The sequence below is a fragment of the Agelaius phoeniceus genome, chromosome 9 (assembly GCF_051311805.1).
Source record: "Agelaius phoeniceus isolate bAgePho1 chromosome 9, bAgePho1.hap1, whole genome shotgun sequence".
NCBI classification, from domain to species: Eukaryota; Metazoa; Chordata; class Aves; order Passeriformes; family Icteridae; genus Agelaius; species Agelaius phoeniceus.
In genome coordinates, this window is record NC_135273.1 from 31,311,250 (window position 1) to 31,332,868 (window position 21,619).

Sequence of the window (21,619 nt, forward strand, 5' to 3'; positions counted from 1 at the left end):
CTCTGTCGGGAAAATGCCAGCAGAATTTCAAGGGAGAGATGCTTAAAATCATCCAGGGATTTAATGTGTCCTGCTGGGAAGGCTTTTGCCAGCTCCAAGATCGTGGGACATGCACCAGTGACATCTAGTGAGCAGGAAGAGAATGTTTCTATCCACTTGATGCTGTTGTTTAGGTTGGAAAAGCGATTTTTTCTCAAGTATCAAGGAAATGGTTTGTGGAAGACGTCAGGAATGGGAATTTCTTCCAGACACCTTTGTGAGAGTGGGGGTGAGCAGCCCCTTTTCCCTCAGTACCATGAAACCAGCCCAAATTCATCATTCAGGACGAGCTGTTCTGCCTGTAATAAGATCCAGTTCATCCATTACATGCCCAGAGCAGAGTGGATTCTCCCCAAAATTCCAAAATAAAAAAATAGGGACAAGAAATAATACGAGGATTTATCAGGGAATTAATCTGAGGAGAAGTCAATTTTAAGAAATTACTGCCCTTGAAGAAAAGGTCTTTGAAGAGTGGAATTTCTGTCCATGATCAGAGTAAAGAAATCAAAGCTATCTCAGGCTTTCTTTGGACATTCAGAGTTTATACACAAAAATACTTATGGAAGTTTTTGTTGTTTTTTATTTGACATTTTCTGGAGGTTTTTCCTCCCTCGTCTTTCTCCAGAAGAACCACTGTATGTGTAAGGATCTGGAATTCTGCTATAGCTCCCACCTTTTAGGATCCTCCATCCTAACACATCTCCTGCTTTGGTCTTTGGAGCTGGGCAGCTTGTGAGACACTCAATCCTCACTTCTGGAGTGATCCAAGGACTTTTCTTTTCCTTCAGAAGTTGAAGCCTTGGACAATGTATTTTTTGTCCAGCCAGCCAAAGAATTTCCCTAAGGAACTCAGCAAATCCTCTAAAAATTGTCTGATTTTAGGGTAACAGCAACCATGGAATCATTAAGGGTGGAAAAGACATCTGAGGTCACCAAATCAAACATTCCCCAGTACTGCCAAGGCCACCACTGCCCGTGTCCCCAAGTGCCAGATCCTCAGGTTCTTTGAACACTTCCATGGGTGGTGACTCCACCACTGCCTTGGTCATCTTTTGGGCAGAGTGGTCCTTAGGGATGTGTCCAGTGTGGTGTTTGTGAGGGTCCCCAGGATGAGGTGAGTGATGAGAATCTGACTCCATGTTCTCAGAAGGCTGATTTAGTATTCTGTGATATTATAGTATATTGTATTAAAAAGGGCTATACTAAACTATACTAAAGAAAGAGAAAGGATACAGACAGAAGGTTTTACAAGAATGATAATGAAAAACTTGTGACTCCTCAGAGTCCAACACAGCTGATAGTGATTGGTCATTAAATAAAACAAATTCACATGAAACCAATCAAACATTGACCAGTTGGTGAACAATATCCAGACCACATTCCAAAGCAGCAAAACAGGGAGAAGGAGAAGCAATCAGATACTTACTGTTTTCATTCTTTTCTGAGCCTTCTCAGCTTCCCAGGAGAAGAAATCCTGGCAAAGGGGTTTTTCAAAAAATGTGACACTGACAGTCCAGGAAGGGTTGGTTGCTCCTCAGGATCAAAGCAGAGAAGGAAAAGCACAAAGCAAGGCCTTTGTGATGCCAGCAAGAACTTTGTGCCCCTGGAAATCAGGATGAGCTCAGCTCACCCCTCCTTTTCAGTGTTCAAACTGTGTCCTGGTGTTAAGTACATTGGAATTGTCCCTGGCACTGGGGTTTACAGGGAATTGCCACTATCCCAAAGCCCACAAAGACAACGCATGTGCTTTATTGGGCTATTAACCTGCCCTAATTAAAACTCTCTTCATGAATTTGACCCTAATATTGGGGTGTTTTTGTGCCCTTGAAAAGGTTCCTGGATGGCAAACTGCTGGATATCAACAAGGAGTTCCAGCCCTACCTGGGCCAGGGCGGGCGAATCCTGGAGATCCGCACGCCGGACGTGGTGGCCAACGTGAAGAAGCAGGCGCAGGCCGTGGGCTACACGGAGGGGGCACTGCTGGCCCTGGCTGTCATCATCATCCTGTGCTGCATGCCAGCCATCCTCATCGTCATGGTCAGCTACCGGCAGTGAGTACCCTCCTCCTCCTCCTCCTCCTCCTCTCCCAGTTGAGTGGTTTTGGGGTCCCCCATGGCAGGAAGGAAATGATGACTCTGACTCCATGTTCCTAGAAGGCTAATTTATTATTTTATGGTACTATATTGTATTAAAGAACGCTATACTAAACTGTAAGAGCTGAAATGAGGGATGTGGGACTCCAGGCAGCTCTCCAAAATGCAGTTTATTCCATCCAAGAGGTTACAGCAGTCCAGGGTCGTGGGTGACAGAGCTGTGCCTACAGCTGTCAGCTCCAGCTGCAGGCAGGCCTGGAGACGCTGAGTTTAGGTTACAATGCATTATATACTTTTCTTTTGGTTACAATGCATTATAGACTTTTCTTTTGGTTACAATGCATTATATACTTTTCTTTTAGTTACAATGCATTACAGACTTTTCCTTTGGTTACAATGCATTATATGCTTTTCTTTTGGTTACAATGCATTATAGACTTTTCTTTTGGTTACAATGCATTATATGCTTTTCTTTTGGTTACAATGCATTATATGCTTTTCTTTTGGTTACAATGCATTATAGACTGTTCTTTTGGTTACAATGCATTATATGCTTTTCTTTTGGTTACAATGCATTATAGACTGTTCTTTTGGTTACAATGCATTATAAACTTTTCTTTTGGTTACAATGCATTATAGACTTTTCTTTGCTGAGCATCTTAACACAGTAGAACCAATCTATACCTTAACTATTACCCATAGCCTATCATAACTACTGTTATTACCATATTCATGTTACTATTCTCCAATCACTAAAAGTTAGTGCATTACAGTTTAAGCTAGAAGTTGTAATTCAGTTTTCTTGCAGTGGAATATTCTGAGACCTTTTTTCTACTCGCAACATCAGCAGGCTTGTTTGCCTGTGCTATCTTCTTGCTTGGTAAAAACACCTTCTTGTTTGAGGTGTGTTTATCCTTTGCTCTAAGCCATAAAAACCCCTTCTAACTAACACACCCTTTGCCTCCTTGGTTATCCAGTAAGACTGGCTCAGCAATTCTTTTCTTCTATATCAAAACTTGCTTTCATTTCTATTTCTTCATCAGATTCTACATTTAAAAATCTTTCTGCCAAGCCTCATATCTGTGAGACTTTTTTGTCCAACTTTCATCCTTCCCAACACTAGACTATACCAAAGAATAGAGAAAGGATACTTACAAAAGGCTTAACAAGATACTAATGAAAAACTCATGACTCCTTCCAGAGTCCCAACACAGCCTGACCGTGATTGGTCATTGAGCCAAAACAATCCACGTGTTGGATAAACAATCTCCAAACCACATTCCAAAGCAGCAAAACACAGGAGAAGCAAATGAGATGATATTGTTTTTCTTTTCCTCTGAGGCTTCTCTGCTTCCCAGGAGAAGAATCCTGGGCAAAGAGGATTTTTCAGAAGATACGACAGTGACATCCCAGGGCTTGTAATGTCCTAGTAGAGGTGCTGCAGTTCGTAGCGGAGCTGCTTCAACAATTACTCATCTTTTCAAGATTACTTTCTATTTATTATTGCGTATTTCTATAATATTTTGTATGTATTATATAGATTTCTAGTATATAAAGTAATTTCTGGGTTTAATCCCCTTCTCACCACAAGGGCTGCTCAATGCTTGGTGTGATGAACGCTGGAAGTGCATCCTGGGTTTCCTAACACGGTGCAGGATTTTTGTGCCAAAACACCGGCTCAAAACCCAGGTGCTGGACACAGAAGTGAAGAATCAGACCTGAATTCCATTCCAAAAATAAAAGATATTTAGGAAAAAGGTGCTTTTTCAAGAAATTAATCAAATCATATTAGAGGATTCCAGTGTTTTTGCTTAAATCTTAAATTTTTTTTTCCCAGCTTCTTAATTGCGAATGTTTCCTGGAAAGTTGGTTTTCTACCATTATAGGGCAACATTGGAGATACTTTTTGATATTTCCTCTTGCCTGTTATACACTGAAGAGATTCCAGTAATTGGCTGATAAATTAATTCAAATCAACATCTGCAACAAGTTCCTTTCAACTAAAATTTTCAGGTCTACTCATATTTAAGATCACTGCATTTGGACTTAAAGGCTCCATATCTATTCATTTTTTTATTTTTATATATTTTCATAGATTTATTCTCTACTTAAAAATCATATTCACAAATTTACATATACATCATATTCCGGTTCATAGATTTATAAATCCGTTTATTCAAAGATTTATTCTTTAATTAATGATCATATTCACGCCCCTTTTCTCCATTTTGGATGAAGAGAAAAAGCCTTTTAAAGAAGTTTGGAAGAGCTTGACCAACTTGTGCACCATTGGGATGGCAGATCATTCCCAAACTGCTCTTCCTCTCCCAGAACTCTGTGGAAGAATTGCTTCCATAAGTCAGTTCATCTTGCAATTCATTGGTGGCTATTATCTGAATTGCAGATTCCTTAAAGAAATGAAGCAGCCTCATGTTTCCTTGGCATCTGTTAGATTATCTAAACATCATCAATCTCTTTTAGGAGCTCTCAGGAATCTGCTTAAATTAATTTCATCCAAAAATCCCATTTTTCCAATCTAGACATCTGACTTGGAGTTGGATTTATAGCAGCCCATTGCAAATAAATTGTATTTTTATTCAGATAAAATACAAATAAAATTGTATTTTTATTGTATTTTTATATTTCATTATCCAAAGATAATGAAAGGAATTTTAGAGTTAAATTAAAATCCTGAGACTCGTGGTTTGTTTTTGCATTCCAGCCTTTTTCACTCCTTTTCCAAAGGAATCTTGTGATTTTTCCAAAAATATTTCTTTAGTAATAAATCTAAAAATGACTCCTTTGAAATCCAGTATCCAGCCCAAACCTGTAAGGTACTTATAAATTATTTATCATTTAATAATCACAAAAGAATGGCATCTTCTAAATAATAACAAAAAATGATGCTCCTTCATTATTAAAAGTATTTTTATACAGTTTTGAAATATGCTAAGATGAGAAAATATAAATAAAATAATAATTACATCATTTATATTGTTATATAAAAATAATTCAATATAAAGAAACAAGTCTAAAAATGTGCCTGCTTAAGAAAAAACTGGGGAAATATTCATGTTTTCATGTCTTGTTTTCATTCCCTGCTGTAATTTGTATTTCTGCTGACTACAGAATTGTTTCCAGGGGATCAAAAATAGCAGCCAAATGCTGTTCAGCTCTGGAAGTTCTGATTCTTTAAACAAGTCATTAATTCTGGAATTTGATGTGTGGAATAATTAAGTAGCCTGTAGTTTATTACTCTTGTTAGAGTCACTGTTATGGGCAGTTGTTGGAAGCAGAATTTATTTAACCTTCCTTTTTATCTCTTTTTTTTGCAACCAAACAGATTCAAAGAGTAAGTATTTATTTCCAGCTTTGCTTCTTCCAACTTGCACAGGAATACTGACAAATTTTGTTCTCAACATTTATTAAATATAAGGGGTTTTTAAATCCCTATAGTCAACTTGCTCCTGAACTCCTGGTGTGATGAGTTTAAAAATGATTTATTTTTATGGCTACTCGGTGTCATTGGGGTATATCAGGCACATCACCCTGGTGGTGCTCCCCACACGAGGAGCTTTGTTTTCTAGACAGGGAACAGAATTTTTTTCCACTGTGATTTCACTCCATTTTAAAAAAATCAATTAAAAAAATTTTAAAAAAGGGGTTTTTTTTGGGACAAACCATTCGTAGAACAGAAATTTCCCAGCCAACTCCATTAAGAAAAAATGAGTTGGAAGTGGACAAGGAGAAATGGAATAAAACTGAAAGAAATAGGTTTAGATGGGATATTGGGAATGAGGAATTGTTCCCTGGCAGGGTGGGCAGGCCCTGGCACAGGGTGCCCAGAGCAGCTGGGGCTGCCCCTGCATCCCTGGCAGTGCCCAAGGCCAGGCTGGAGCAGCCTGGGACAGTGGAAGGTGTCCCTGCCATGGCAGGGGTGACACTGGATGGGCTTTAAGGTCCTTCCCACCCCAAACCATGCTGGGATCTGGGAAGCTCTGGGATTCCACCGAAACAGAACTGGGAGCTGATAAATCCAGGAGAAGATAATCATGTTGTTACTTTGATGAAGACAAAATCCAGGGGATGTTTATTAACCACAGGCCAAGAACATAGAAAACCTCCCATCTTGGCTTTCTTTGGGGCGTGTTTTGGGGTGTTTCTGATGAGTGTTTCTCCTTCCCCCCGTGGCTCTCCAAAGGCGACAGGCTGAGTGTGCCAAGACTGCGAGGATCCAGATGGCTCTGCCAGCAGGAAAACCGGCCGGAGCCGCGGCCAACAACCTCTATGAGGAGCTTGGAGACAGCACCATGTGAGTATTCCTTGAGATCCATCCAGATCCAGAAAATCACTGCCCTGGCCCACCTGGGATAGTGGGAGGTGTCCCTGCTCATGGAATGGGATGGGTTTGAAGGTTCCTTCCAATCCAAACTATTCTGGGATTCTACAAAACCGCTTCATGCAGTCTCTGTGCAAAAGGTTTCCTTCATTCCCCAGCTGCTTGGGGTTCTCCAACAGCCAGAAAAGGCATAGGCTGGCTCTGGAAGGAGGAAAAAAACCAATTTAATCTTCTTGTAATGCATGGGAGAACCTTTAACAGACTTTAGGTGGGCAAAATGGTCTCACCAGATGGTTTTCCCAAGAGCAAGATCCTGCAGCAGGTCACTGCTGCCAGGATTGGATTCCTTGGCACATCCAGGCCAGCACTCCTCGTTTTCCAAAGCTGTTGGCTAAACACATCCAATAAAATTCATTCTTATCCATTGCACTCATCTGAAATGATAAGTCCCTGAAAATTGCTGCCCCAAAGTCTTCATTTCCTGTAGTAAGATGTGTTTGGTTTGTTGGGGGTTTTTGTTCTAAATTTAAACCTGTTTAAATATTGAAATTAAGGGAACTATCAAAGCAGAGAAACCCCTGGTAGCTCAATAAACTCATCTTTTACCTCTTACATGCTCATAAAATAATAATCTTGCAAGGCTGCCACTCTTTTCATGCCTCTGTAAACCTGAAGTTGATGGACTCCAATAACAATTTAACTCTCAGTGGGAAAATATTCCAGCCAATTATTATTTGTGTGATATTGGGGGGGTTGTTTGATAAGCTTTGCCACACTTCTTCATGTCTGTTTATACTTGAAAACCAAGGAGTCCTGAAGAGCCCAGCTTGAGTAATATTTGAGCAGGTAGGGAGTGAGTGGATGGTGGAAATGAAGGTTGCTCCGTTTTCAATCATGATTTGTTTTGCCCAGAAAGTTGAAATTTTCCAGCTGATGTGGTGGAGTTTATAAAATGTTACAGGGCCATGACAGAGCTTTAACTCTTGGACAATTGGGTGCAGTCTCTTCATGTGGAATAATTCCAGGGCTTGAGCTTTTCTGGGTAAATAGGAGGCTAAAAAATGCTGGGAGTAGGAATAGTTTCTCCTAAGGGCTGAATTTTTGCTTTTTGCCTTTGTCAAGTTATGCTTGGGCAGGAAGGGAGGAAAAACGTGTGAAATAAAGTTTTTTTGGAATGGGAGCACATCAGTTTGTGAGTCACATCTGTACCCTTATGCAGGGAGGTGCCATCTGGATAAAATTCATCTTTTTTTACACTAAACCAAATTTCTGCTGAAATTAATTGTGTGATGCTAAACCCAGAAAAATTCTCATTGGGCTTTGCTTTATCTGCAAAGGTTTTTTGGGGTTTAGCACTGCCCCAAAGAGGTGCCAGTTCCTAGATCTGCAGTATTGACTTTGAGGCTTAGCTTTATGTTAATTTGGACAAAAAATAGTCTTCATTGCACCAAAAAGGTGCTGTAGTTGGAATATTTTCTCTCAGATGTCTTTGCATACAACCAAGGCTTATCTGTCATGCTGAGGAACTGATTAAACACAAAAATCCTTCAAAGATAAATCAAAATCCATAGGATTTGCAAGAAAGTAACAGGCTTCAATAAATATAATTACAAATTAACTTTTTCTTCCCCATTAAATATTTTCCTTCAGGGCACAGGTATACCTTAGGAAATTCTTATTTGGGAAAAGTCTTTTATTGCCATTTTTTCATGAGTTTTAGTACATTGTTCCCTGTTTTAGTTGTCCTAAGTCTGTCATCTTTCATTTGCAGTGTCTTGTTTGCTTTCTTTGGTGTTTATAGCAAATGAAATGGAACAAAGCTCTTTAGTTTTAAATGTGCCTTGTCTCACCATTTTCATTTTTCCCTGTCTCTGGATCCTTAGGCATCAGTAAGTAAGCTTATTTCATATTCTTAATATTTGTAGCTGGTAGAAATTAGTTAATTTTCCTTCCAGCAATTCCCATCCAACCTTGCAAGGTGAAGTTCATATTTTATTTGTCCATTGAGCAGAAAAGACATTTACTGGGAAGTTGCAATACTTCTGTGCTTCTTTATCCCTCTTGTTGGAAGCAGAGAGAGGAGGGGTGATTGCTGAACTTGAAGGGCATTATTTCTAAAGCCAAAGGGTCAGAAAAAGCCAAACCAACACTGAGTGTGTGAACAGAGAGGTTTGCTGGGAGTTCATGGATTTATGGCTGGGTTTAAACCTTCCTTGGCTGTTAATTCCAATCCCATGCAAGGCCTGTGGAGTCTTTGAGCTGACAGAACCTGAACTCTCTGGTCCTCTCTCTGTCCTGGAAACAGCTCCACACAGAAAAACATGGTGGGGTCTCCTCAGCTCCCAGAGACCTCATGTGGAGTGAGGAGGAGGCTGAGGAACTTTTGAAATAATCTGCTCCAGTGGCAGAAAGGTGGTGGCACCTTGCATGAGCCTTCTGCTGGAGGGGCTCCTTCAAGTTCAGTCGCTGCTTCTCTCGCCTCTCCGTAGATGCAATGCTTGGCTGACCTCAAAGTTGGCTGCTTCAGAATTCAGAGTTCCTTTATAGAGGGAGCTGGAGCTGCTGCACAGAGCCCAGGGCAGGCACCAGGATGGGCAGAGGGATGGAGCAGCTCTGCTGGGAGGAAAGGCTGGCACAGCTGGGGCTGCTCACCTGGACAGGAGAAGCTCTGGGGTCACCAAAATGTGGCCTTGCAGGGCCTGAAGGGGCTACAGGAAACATGGAGAGAGATTTGGGACAAAGGATGGAGGGACAGGACCCAGGGAATGGCTTCCCAGTGCCAGAGGGCAGGGCTGGATGGGACACTGGGAATGAGGAATTGTTCCCTGGCAGGGTGGGCAGGCCCTGGCACAGGGTGCCCAGAGCAGCTGGGGCTGCCCCTGCATCCCTGGCAGTGCCCAAGGCCAGGCTGGAGCAGCCTGGGACAGTGGGAGGTGTCCCTGCCATGGCAAGGAGTTGGAGTTAGGTCATCTTTAAGGTCTTTTCCAATCCAAACCCTTCTGGGATTCTCTAATTAGTGTCAAGTAAATTATTTTTATTCATTCAGCCCAGAGGAAGCCTTAGGCACACTCAGCTCTGGCAAGCTGCAGTGCTTGGGGAGAGTTTATTCACTTTGTGGTGCTTTGCTGGGTGTGTTTTTCAAAACAAAAATGAGAGAATGATCCCTGGGAGAATGATCCCTGGGTTCAGTGTGGGAATTCCAGTCCTCCTGGCTCCCTGGAACATTGGGAAGCTGAGCATTCCCTGCCTGAGTGGTCCCCTGATCAAAACAGGAAACAAAAGTTAAGAAACAAAAGTGTTTTGTTATTAAATACAACCCTCAGGGGACTTTTACATGTTAAATAACTTAGAGGAAAAAGAAGATCTCTTAATTAACTCCTTCTAGGTATTTAAATTTCCCTTCCAATTTTGCTAGGGACTATTTAACCACCAGAGATTAATTTTTTTATTAATTTGGATTTGGTCATGTTTTCTGAGATATGAAACAACAGCACCAAAACCCACAGAACAATGTGACCAAGAGATCCAAAAACTTTATCTTTCAGCATTCACAGAATCATGGAAAACTCCATTTTTTTTCTCCTAATCTTTTACCAAAATTCAAATTTTGGTAGAGACAAGGCTTAGAATTTTCAACTCAGAACTTGTGTGAAAATACTGGGCATCTCTAAAACCAATCTTAAATTATATTTTAATTTGTGCAGGTAGATAAGATTGCTACTCATGTTGTACTTTAGCTCTGCCTGACACAGGTCCAAATCTTAAATTTCTCACAGTTTGAGAGAAAAATAAATCTCATTTCAGCCTGTGGTGAGCATTATTTAAAATAGGGCTCAAAGGGCATTTTTCTACCAGGCAATCTGGGGCTATTCCTTTTAAAATACTGTTTATTTTCAAATCTGCTCAGAAGGTTGTGGTATTAAAAATATTTGAGAGAGGAAGTTAATGAGGGACTGGGAGGTGATAGATGCAGTCCAGAAAGTGGTGAGACCTCCCACTTTTGGTGTAGAAATTCGATGTCACCCAACCACAGGGGCTTTCCATTGGGTTCAACCTGATGAAGAGATGAAATTCATACACACAAGTGATAAAATTCATTCACATATTGATACTTCTGTGATGTTTAGTGTTTCTAGGTGATAGGCCACAATATTAACTGATAAGTTTGAAATCTAAGAGGTTTTTTTTTAACAAGAAGTGAATTTATTTTTGAACTCACCAAGTAGCTACGCAGCTTCAAATTAAAGCAAGCAGCAGCTTGTTTTAATTTTTCTTCCTTCCCCCTTAAAGAAGATGCAAAAGTAAATGTCTTGCCAGTAGTAGATGTGCTCCTGCTGTTGGGTTGTAGTTTGCTAGAAGTGATTTAATGGCTCTGATTCATGTCATAAGTTCTTTTTTTCTCTCTCTCATAAGTACCTATGTCCATGCATGTTTCCTCACACGTGATTATCTTCTTTTCTTTCAAGTCTTTTTCTTCTCTACCATTTCCAACAAAGCAGGGGAAAAAAGTCAGTCTTAGAAGAAGGAGACCGACAGAGAGTTATAAGCAGCTTTGCTTCCCGTGCTATAGAGGCTCACAAGCAATCCAATATCAATGGATCCCTGAACAATAACCTCCCCAAATCCTCGAGTAACATCACTTTTTTGTCTGATGAGAACCCGCTAACGACCCGAAACCCGTTGTACGTGGAAGGTCTCCCTCAAAGCCCCGCTGCCTCTGGGTTCCTACGGAAAAGGAACGATACTTTAGATACTCTTTCTCCTTCAAGACTGGCCTGGAGAGAGGCCTCTTTTGGGGGCAGCCACCGGGCGTGGACAGTGCCCACTCACCTGACCAGGAGACACATGTCAGGGTCCCTGGCTAGGCCGGTGATCATGGACCCCATCCAGTGGCAGCAGCAGCAGAGACTCACGGGCAAGGAGGAAGGAGCTGAAAACCCCGATAGCAGTGACGATGTCAGCAGCCCACTCTTCCAAAAGATCAGTGGCCCCAAGCTGACTGTGAAGGAGAAGGCGAGGCAGTTTGAGGCGCTGCAGGAGATGAAGCAAGTGAGGTCTCCCGAGGTGAAATCCGCGCGGTCGCCCACGCACGGCGCCAGCGTCCAGGAGGGAGAGAGTGCGCCAGAGCAGTCTCCCAAAAGCGTGGTGGCTTCTCCCCACCTTGGCTCCTCCCCTCTGTCCTCTCCAACACCCTGTGCTGAAGGAGTTGAAGCAGAGGCCGCCATGGTCCCCGCTGTAATCGTCACTCACCACGACGACCCTCAGGAACATTCTCCTCCACCGACTCGCAAACCAACTCCTCCGTCTTCTAGGATAAAGAAACCGCTTTGCCAAAGTTTTCTAGCTCCTCAGACCAAAGAAAATGTAGAAAGCATTCCAGATCCACCTAAAATGCCCCCACCCCCTCCTCCACAGCTGCCACCTCCACTGCCACCACCACCTCCATCCCCTCCTATGTTGCCACCTCATCCTCCGCCTCCACCCGCAGTTTCTCTTCCTTCTTCTTCTTCTTCCTCTTCTTCCTCTCCATCTCCTCTTAGCACGCAGCTCCTGTCCCCTGCCAAGCATTCCAAATCCCCTGCCAAACAGCCAGCTGTCCCCGCCCCAGCCGCAGTGCCAGAGCCTCCTCCCCGCCGGGAGCTCAAAGGAATTCTTAAAAACATTCAGAATTTGGCCGCCATCGAGAAGTCGGTGGCCAACATGTACAGCCAAATAGACAAGAACCACCTGCTGCCCAAGCACGTCCCTAAGCTCAAGCCAGCCCCGGCCCCGGAGCTCCCAACTCCAGAAGCCGCAGCCGAGCACAACCAGCAGAATGGGAACTTGAGCTGTGTAGTGGAGGAGCTGGAGAAACGCTTCCCCTCCCAGTCGACAGCTCTGTAATGCTCACAGGTGGATGTTCCCTGCTTTTTTTTTTTGAGTGGGAAGACTCTAATGCAGCACACAATATCTGCCTCAGACTCTCCAGAAATCCTGACTTTCCCCCTTTTCTCTGCTGTACACGACTTCACCCACTCCCGATCCCAAATGGAGAGACGCTGTCCTTCCCGTTCACTCGGAAATTTGTGATGTAAAATACAATTCTCCAAGTTGTTTTCTCAGAACTGCATCTTGCTGGTTCTTTGTCTCCTGGAAATTCTTGGGGGAAACTGTCCATTTTTACCCAAGGATGTGGCATAGACGGCAGCAGGCTCCATACTTCTTTAAGCAGCCTTCACTGTAGGTAACGTCAGTCAGATTTTCCTGCAGCTGTGATTGGAATCTCTTGCTTTGCCCATAAAAAGGAAGGAATTTTTCCCCACCTGGAAGGAATCTTCTGCCACACATTGGGCATCAAAGCAAGGAAGGCCTGGGAGTAGCAGGCTCAGCTTTGGTGAGCCGGGTTATCGGATGGGCCTTGAGCAGCCTGGGATGGTGGCCCTGCCCATGGGATGAGCTTTAAGGTGCCTTCCAACCCAGGCATTCCATAATTCCATACTGCATCTCCCTGCTCCATGGGCTCTGCTCTGCTGACATTTTCATGCAGCTCAGTTCCAGTCTGCAGTCAGAAGAAGGGTTTGCTCTTGGTTTCTCAGCAAATTCAGCTGTGTCCCCACTCCTGTTCTCCATCTTCTGCCTTCCATTGCATTTTTTTTATATTGTAACTGCATGTGAAAAATTTATATTTTCTAAATTTCTTTCATGTACAAAGCATTTGTTGTTTGTTTTTTATGATTTTGCATGTGCATGTTGTTGCTGTCTCTCTTTAATTTCCATGCTGGTCTGTCATGAGCTGAAACATCTCACTTAAATTGTAATAAAGTCACTCTGATTAGTGTCACCAGGTGAAGGGTTTCCAAGTACTTGTAAAAATCCACATAATGCGGATTTACTTACCAGTTTTTTTGCTCGCCGTGGTCTAAATCAGATGTTTACATTTATATAAGTATGTCAGTTATAAATGTATATATAAGGTAAATTAGCTTGTCCTTTGAAAAAATGGTAAGTAACAGCAGTTTGGGCATTTAAATGTTTGGTTCAGCTTGCAAGTTTCCTTTCAGTCCTTTGCCAAAATCTAAAAAGTTTAATATGACAACTTTGAAAAACCATCTTGGGAAAGGCAGATATTACCTAATGAAGCAAAACTAAAACTCCAGTTCAGTATCAACGTTGTCATTCTGAGCAAAAAGGTAATTAATTCTTTATCAGATTGTTTATCAGGCTCAACATTTTCATGGTGCTTGGCTTTTTCTCTTTTCTCCTGTTTGGTTTTTTTTTGGGTTGTTTTTCTGTTTTGTTTTTGAAGTCTGGAGTTAGGACATGTGTGGATGCTTCAGTCAAAAGCTGCTTAAGGTAGTTTCTCTTTGTCCCAGTGCCAAACTCCATGAACTCCATCCCACAAGTTCTGCTGATCCATTAGAATTTTCCTTTACTTAAAACCCTTGTTGGGATAGGTTGTAGGATCAAGGTAGGTGTAGGAGTAGCTAAATGTGTGAGGGGAGGGATTTTCCTATGGTCCTATTTTTGCAGTTACAGAATCTGTGTCATTTATGAGATGTGCACATTTTTGATGCTCAGTTCTCCAAAGGTGGCACGACTGCAATGTTTTAATCATATCCCCAAAGCTCAGCATCTATTAGGCAGAAAATTTTTAGGATTGAAGAGCCAGAGTGGGAATATGGCTTAAATGTTCCCTTCTGTGTCCCAGCCATGCTCCTGGTGAGGGGACAGTGGGAAGAGGGCAGAGATGGGCATGACAAATTATTGGGCTGCTCATGTTCAGACTGGTTCAACCCCAAAGACAGAAATTTAGATTTAAGTACCCAAGTACCATGTTAGAGCTTATAAACAGTGGCTGTCATGCAAATCTTTACATCCCCAGTGAGCTATGACCCAAATAGGACCTGATTTTGGGGTGTGTAAGGTCACTTAGCAAAAGTGGAGGTGTTTAGTCATTCACAGCATAAACTCCAATGGTTCAGTTTCAGTACAATTAATTGGGATGTTCTTTAAGCAGAAAGAGTGGACATCACACAGAAACTCCAGTTTGAATATTTAATTTCTTCATTTCAGAACAGTCTGGGAGGGGGTCTTGGCAATCAGCTCTTCACTGATGGGGTGCATTTACTTTCTCATTCTGGAAATCTTCATGAAATTTAAAACTTTACAAAACTGTATTAATTTTTCTGGATATAATGCAGCCTTTGTTGCATTTTTTTCATAGCCTTTGTTAAAAAAATTACTCTGTTAGAGTAATTAGACTGGGAAAGAAGCTGTACCAGGGAAATTCTGTCCATTGAGATGTCTGGGTGGTACAGGGGAAATTATTTTAAACCACAAGAGGAGAGATTTAGATGGGATATTGGGAAGGAATTGTTCCCTGGCAGGGTGGGCAGGCCCTGGCACAGGGTGCCCAGAGCAGCTGGGGCTGCCCCTGCATCCCTGGCAGTGCCCAAGGCCAGGCTGGACTTTGGTGCTTGGAGCAGCCTGGGACAATGGAAAGTGGGTGGAGGTGGAAGAGGATGAGCTTTGAGGTCCTTTCCAACCCAAACCATTCCACAATTCCATGGTGCTGCAGTGCTACAAAGGATTAGATCCAGTATAGGAGTTGGTAGCAAGTTGAACATCTGTAATAATTTATATTTATATATAATTTAGCCCTCCCAGGTTGCCTGATTTGGTCAGTTGGGGTCCTCTGTGACCCTGTCTGTATCTCTCTTCCTTTCATCATCACCTTGACGGGGCCAAGTCCTGAGCAGGAGCAGAGGTGGCATCAGTGGAGAGTTCTTCCATGCAAAGCTGGAATTGAACCATAGTGTTATCATTACTCATCCTTCTTCCCAATTTGTCCTCAGTTCCAGCTCTGAACTGCAGGAAAATCTTCATTTGAGGAGCCAGGGCAAAACTGATAAGTAGTTGTTCCCTCTGAGGAGTATCTGTAGTATTTGGGATTTATGATGATTTTGCTTTGGATATGAAAAGAGATTGAAGTTGTGGAAGAGCAGATGCCTGCTGGGGTGCCAGGAATTAGGGAAATGCTGCTTTAGGCAAATCCCAGTTCCTCTAACCTCTTTTAGCAGGGAAATGTTGGGACATCTTGTCCACATGAGTTCATTCTGGCTTTGTCTCTCCCTTTGAGTACCAGCTATGTGTTCTGGCTGTCCTGTTACCCCACATCCTCACAGGCTCCATGGCCTTACTTCCCATTCCACACAGAAGATTCCCAGACTGCAGTGAAGTCTGGATGAGAGCATTTCCCAGAAGCAATCCCTCCCTCTATGGAGAGCTTTCATTCCTTCCTGGAAACAAATGATGTTGTCCTGACCTTTGTCTCTGTGCCAGAATTGATCCTTGTGCTGTAGTGAATGAAATGGGTGTTTTATGTCTTTTGGGGACTTTTCGTTCCTTCTAATCATAGCTACACAAAACTTTCAAGAAATATCAGCAAAACTCAGCATGGTGCTATTTTTATGAAAGTTGAATTCCAAATTTAATTAGAATTACTCATATTATGCCTTTAATCTGCAATATAGTGCAATTAAGAGTAATAGACTTCCTTCTCCTCAGACCTCTTTTGTCTGAAGATTGTTGTAGGCGATATGGGAACTAAATCCAGCCCCCCTCAAGTGGGCTTTGAAGAGTCACAGATCATCTTTGGATGATAAATCTTCATTTCAGCTGGCCATGAGGTTTATATTATATGGGCGACAGCATTAATTCAATGCTGATAATCAATTCCATCTGCTGAATATTAATAGGAAGATTTAGAGATGGGGATATTAAAGAATTAAAAGGATTTCTCTGGTCTTTATTATTTATTTAGTGTAATTAAAGACTTCCCCATGACTGCTGGCTGTGTCCTAGGTTAAGCCTAACATAATTTTGAGCATTTACCCTTTCCTTCTTAAAAACCATAATAAAAACAATCCAGATTTATCCTTAAGAAAAATTCCAAGGCCTAAATTTTTGTTCTCTAGTTTTGCCAAAACCATTTCAATTTTCAGGCACAAAACATGAAAATAGAGAACTTGACAGACATAAATGCATTGGTCATGCCCAGGAATGGCTCCAAGGAAATTAATTAAACCAACAATAAATTCCCCATAAGATCAGAAGCACAAAATCTGTGGCAAAATAACAGCAGATAGCAAAAAAAAAAAAAAAGGGGGTCTACCTCCCCCACACTGAGCAAATGTTAGGAAAGGTGTAATTGGAATGATAATGTTGGTACAGGAAATTAGTAATACATGCTCCAGGGTAATTCCTGCTGGATACAGAAAGTCCTGGAGAAGGAGAAGTTGTTTCACTGCTTGAGCAGACGTGTGAGGGAACAGAGTCCCTCTGTGGATGGTGGCACAGCAGGGAGGGGATGGGACAGGGCCTCTCCCAATCCCCCTTTCCCTGTGCTGAGTCTCTCTGGATGCTCTGGCTCATGGGGATTGGGGATTTCTCCTCATCCATTCACAATCTAAAGCAGGGAAAGATCCCAAAGCATCTCCAACCTTGCTCATGCAACAATCCCTGTGTCCAGAGCAAACCCAAAGAAAAACATATTTGGTATTAGAGATATGTATTTCTTTCCATGCTAATTATATTTCTAATTACATTCTCTTTCACCCCTCTCCAGCGAGAATGGTAATGGGCATCTTTGTGCAGGCTCACAGCATTATACTAATTTATTTCTTGTCTTTTTCTGACTTCTAGGCGAGGATATGCACAGCAAGAGGTAAGGCCAGAGCCCAATTACCTTTCAAATATTGATTATACCACTGTGCTTTTCCCATGCAGCCCAAGAGTGTGGGCAGCAGGGGACTGGGGGAGTCTCCCCTTCTCTTCTGCTCTTGTGAGACCCCACCTGGAATTCTGTGCACTGTTCTGCAGAGGAGGGCATGGAGCTGTTGGAGCAGGTCCAGAGGAGGCCATGGAGCTGCTGAGGGGTCTGGAGCATCTTCCCTGTGGAGCCAGGCTGGGAGAGCTGGGAATGCTCAGCCTGGAGAAGGGAAGGGTGTGTGGAGACCTCACAGCTCCTGCCAGGGCCTGAAGGGGCACAGGGGAGCTGGAGAGGGACCCTGCAACAGGGACTGGAGGAACAGGACACAGGGAATGGCTTCAGACTGACACAGGGGAAATTTAGGTGGGATATTTGAAAGAATTGTTCCCTGGCAGGGTGGGCAGGCCCTGGCACAGGGTGCCCAGAGCAGCTGGGGCTGCCCCTGGATCCTTGGCAGTGCCCAAGGCCAGGCTGGAGCAGCCTGGGACAGTGGAAGGTGTCCCTGCCATGGCAGGGGTGGGATGAGCTGAGTTTGAAATTCCCTCCCAACCCAACCCAGTCTGGGATTGTGTGTGGGGAACTCCTGTGTACTGAGTGCTTTAGAGACCAGAAATTGAAAGTGCTTCAAGAAGTTCATGAGCCGTAGATCCCCTGGGGGCTGAGATGCACTGTGGCAGGAGTGTGACCTCCAGACTCAGAGATTGCTGCTGAAGGAGCTGCCACAAGGAGCTTCCCAGGGAATTCCCTCCCCCCTGATGTGTTTTCCAGTGTCACACCCAATCACCTGCCAGGCAGGGATGGGGCTCCAGGGACCTCCCTGCAGCTCTGTGAGATCTGCTGCTCCTGCAGTATCATTTTCTCCAGAAATGAATAACAGGGAGAAGAGTTTCCTTCAGTACAATCTCATTTAATAATTGGAAAGTTCTCCAAAATACATTTCTATCACAAAGGTTGATATTTGCTGATTTTTATTTCCTTTTCTTTGCACAGCTGGTTTGTGTCTCTTAATTTAGATATAGAACTTAGTTCTCTTGTCCTCTGACAGAAGGTCTTGAGTTAAATATGTCAGGCAATCACCACAAAAACTGGGAAGTTGGTTTTGTATTTAGGCAAAATAAATGGTGGACTGTGAAAGGATTTTACTGCATCAGGAGCTCTGTGTTCTCACAGGGGATGGAAGTCTCCAGCTGCCTGCCATAAAAGTGTTCCAAAGGACCTATGGTTTCAGGATTTTTTACTAATCTTAGACACCAATCATGTGCACTTTAATTGTTGCTGCCTAATTAACCACTTTCTCATTTTCTTTTGTAGCAACAGCAGTTGCTGAGACCTTCTCTTCTCAGACCTGAGGTACAACCATTTTTCATTTCTTAATTGTTCTGTAAGTTTTGAAGTGGTTTCTACATCATTTTCTAATAAGAACTTGTCTGTCTCAGGTAATTTTTTCCTCCTGGCTCTTAGATAAAAAGCAAAGTTCCGGCATTGTGAGCCCAGTTATGTTATTTTAATTAAATACCTTAAATTTACTGCATCTTGGCTCTTCCAAGGTCAGGTTGGGTGGGGCTTGGAGCAGCCTGGGAGAGTGAAAGGTGGGAATGGATGGGCTTTGAGGTCTCTTCCAAACCACCCTGGGATCTGTGATTTTCCCCATGAGCATCTTTCAGTGGCTCCCACTGGCTTCATCCCACAGTTTCAGATTTCCCAGCAGAATGATTCCATTGCTCTCCAACTGCTGATTTTTTGCTGGTGTCAGTCAGCTGCTGATGGATTACTGCAGCTGGAACTGAGCTGAGCATTTGGTGCTGGAAGCTTTAGCACCTTGCTGTGCAGTGCAATTGCAAATCTTTCTATTTCCAATCTTTTAGGCCCAAAATTATTTCCAGAATAAGCAATAAGAGCAAATGTGAGATGTTGGTATTTTTGTGCTACAGGATGGGGATCATTTCTGCAGTCAGAAGTAGTAATTACATAATAAAGAATAATAAAATCAGTAATTACATTTGGGCCTTTTTCACACTGTTTGCATTCAATCAGCGTTTCTCTTTTCCAGGAGTTGAGTATGGAGTCTGGCATTGATCCAGGGCAGGAATACTATGGCCAGGATTACTACAGTTATGAGCACGGGTATAGTTCCATTTTTCCTCTTTATTTCTGAAAGTGCTGCTTTTCCAGGCTGGTGATGTTTATTATTCCAGCAGTTAATCGTGGGACTTCCCTTCACCTAAGGATTACTTTAATCTTTGTGTCCACAAAGGTGTGAACCAACAACAAAACTCTTTTCAGAGGTTAAGGGGGTGTGTGATAACTCCCTGCTTCTTCAGGGATGTCATTATTCCACTTACAGAGCGCACATCCCTTCCCTCATGCTGGGTTTATACCCTTAATGTTTGTATTTCTGGTCCTGGAAGATTAATTTCTATCACTTCCTTCTCTTCTGTGTTCAGGGATTAATTCTTTCTTCTCCCAGTTTCCAGCCAGCTGCTGGCCTTTTAAATTTCCCTCAAAAAAACCCATCCTGCCTGGTGGCCTTTTAAATTTTCTCTCAAGGAACCCCATCCTGCCTTTAGGCATTTAAATTTCCCTCAGAAAACCCCATCCTGCCTGGTGGCCTTTTAAATTTCCCTCAAAAAAAACCCCACACTTCCTTGTGGCCTTTTAAATTTCCCTCAAAAAAAACCCCACACTTCCTTGTGGCCTTTTAAATTTCCCTCAAAAAACCCATCCTACCTTGTGTCCTTTTAAATTTTCCTCAAAAAACCCATCCTGCCTGGTGGCCTTTTGAATTTCCCTCAGAAAACCCCATCCTGCCTGGTGGCCTTTTAAATTTCCCTCAAAAAAAACCCCACACTTCCCTGTGTTCTTTTAAATTTCCCTCCAAAAACCCATCCTGTCTTTTGTCCTTTTAAATTTTCCTCAAAAAACCCATCCTGCCTGGTGGCCTTTTGAATTTCCCTCAAAAAACCCCATCCTGCCCTGTGACCTTTTTAAATTTCCTTCAGAAAACTCCATCCTGTCTTTTGGCATTTAAATTTCCTTCAAGAAACCCCATCCTGCCTTGTTCTGATAAATCCCATTGGACTGCAGCTCTTCAGGAATTCCTGCTGACGTTCCCCAGAACTGATCCCAGGGACGCTGCTCTTTCATGCCATGATTATTAATAAAGATCCCCCTAAAAAACAGGTGGATTAAAGGAAGCTTGATGTCCTTAGAGAGGTTTTGACTGATCCAGCAGACCCCAAAATTCAGGTTACCCTGAGGGCCTTGTGGCTGTTGGAGCCGAAGGATATCTGGGATTTGGTTGCCGCTGAGGGAAAAAGGGAGGGAGTAAAACAAGGAAAGCCGTTCCCATCGCTCTGGATGTGAACAAGTGCAGTGCTGGCAGTGTGGTGAGAGGTGTGAGCACGTTTGGGCTGTCCTGAGGAGCTCTGGTGTCCCTGGCAGGTACGAGCTGCCGCAGTACGGGAGCCGCCGGCGCCTGCTGTCCCCGTCGGGGATGTACGACGAGTACGGCGAGGTGGTGGTGGAGAGCGACGGTGGCTACTACTACAGTCCCCATGGGCCAGCAGCTGAGGAGGTAAGGAACCAGCTCTGGAGGGATCATTCTGTCCCTTAAACAGCTTTAAGGGCCGCCAAACCTCACCAGTTGTACGCTGGAATTGATTGGAATTAGGTTTGGTGGAGATCAGTGTTAAGCGTTGTTGGCCCTGTAAAGTTTGTCAGCGTTAAATTCCTTTTGTTTTCTAGGCACAGAAAAGAATTGCTGAGTTTCTGTTAGTATCCACATCTGGTTTTAGTTCAAAGAAAAATCCACTTAGACTTAGGTAATTCCATTTTATATCAGTACCAAATAAAGAAACATTCCAGTATTTGTAGGGGCCTACAAGGAAGCTGGAGGAGGACTCGTCAGCAGGAACTGTGGTGACAGGACAAGAAGAATGGCTAAAGATTGAAAAAGGGAAAATTTAGCTTGGATATCGGGAAGAAATTGTTCCCTGGCAGGGTGGGCAGGCCCTGGCACAGGGTGCCCAGAGAAGCTGTGGCTGCCCCTGGATCCCTGGAGTGTCCAAGGCCAGGCTGGACATCCCCAGGTTGGGGATATTGGAAAGTGTCCGGGTCCATGGCAGAGGGTGGCCCTGGATGGGCTTCAAGGTCCCTTCCAGCTAAAAGCACTCCTGGACTCTAAAAGTCTATTACTAATATTCTTCCTACAAATTATGACTTTGCACTGAGAAAAGCAGTACCTAAACTCCTTTGTCATAGAGTTCACAGTGAAATCTAAAAAAAAAAAAAAAATTTAAATGTCAGTGGCAATCAGAAGAAAGTCAATGTAAATGTTTATTTTGAGAAAAAGTCCAATTGTCCTGACTGCCAGATCTTAATCCATTATTAAATGAGAAG

At 43.0% G+C, this 21,619-nt stretch overlaps 1 protein-coding gene across 19 annotated transcripts in view; it reads left to right on the forward strand.

The window, feature by feature from the left end:
• The window catches only part of PCDH15 (protocadherin related 15), a 642,855-nt gene that overhangs the window by 615,219 nt on the left and 6,017 nt on the right, over positions 1 to 21,619 (forward strand). For all 19 annotated transcript variants that reach the window (XM_077183412.1, XM_077183413.1, XM_077183407.1 and 16 more), the window contains 6 exons: positions 1,872 to 2,090; positions 6,334 to 6,444; positions 17,155 to 17,176; positions 18,533 to 18,571; positions 19,272 to 19,345; positions 20,663 to 20,795. In XM_077183412.1, coding sequence (XP_077039527.1) covers positions 1,872 to 2,090; positions 6,334 to 6,444; positions 17,155 to 17,176; positions 18,533 to 18,571; positions 19,272 to 19,345; positions 20,663 to 20,795 — 598 coding nt within the window. The remainder of the gene's footprint in view (positions 1 to 1,871; positions 2,091 to 6,333; positions 6,445 to 17,154; positions 17,177 to 18,532; positions 18,572 to 19,271; positions 19,346 to 20,662; positions 20,796 to 21,619) is intronic.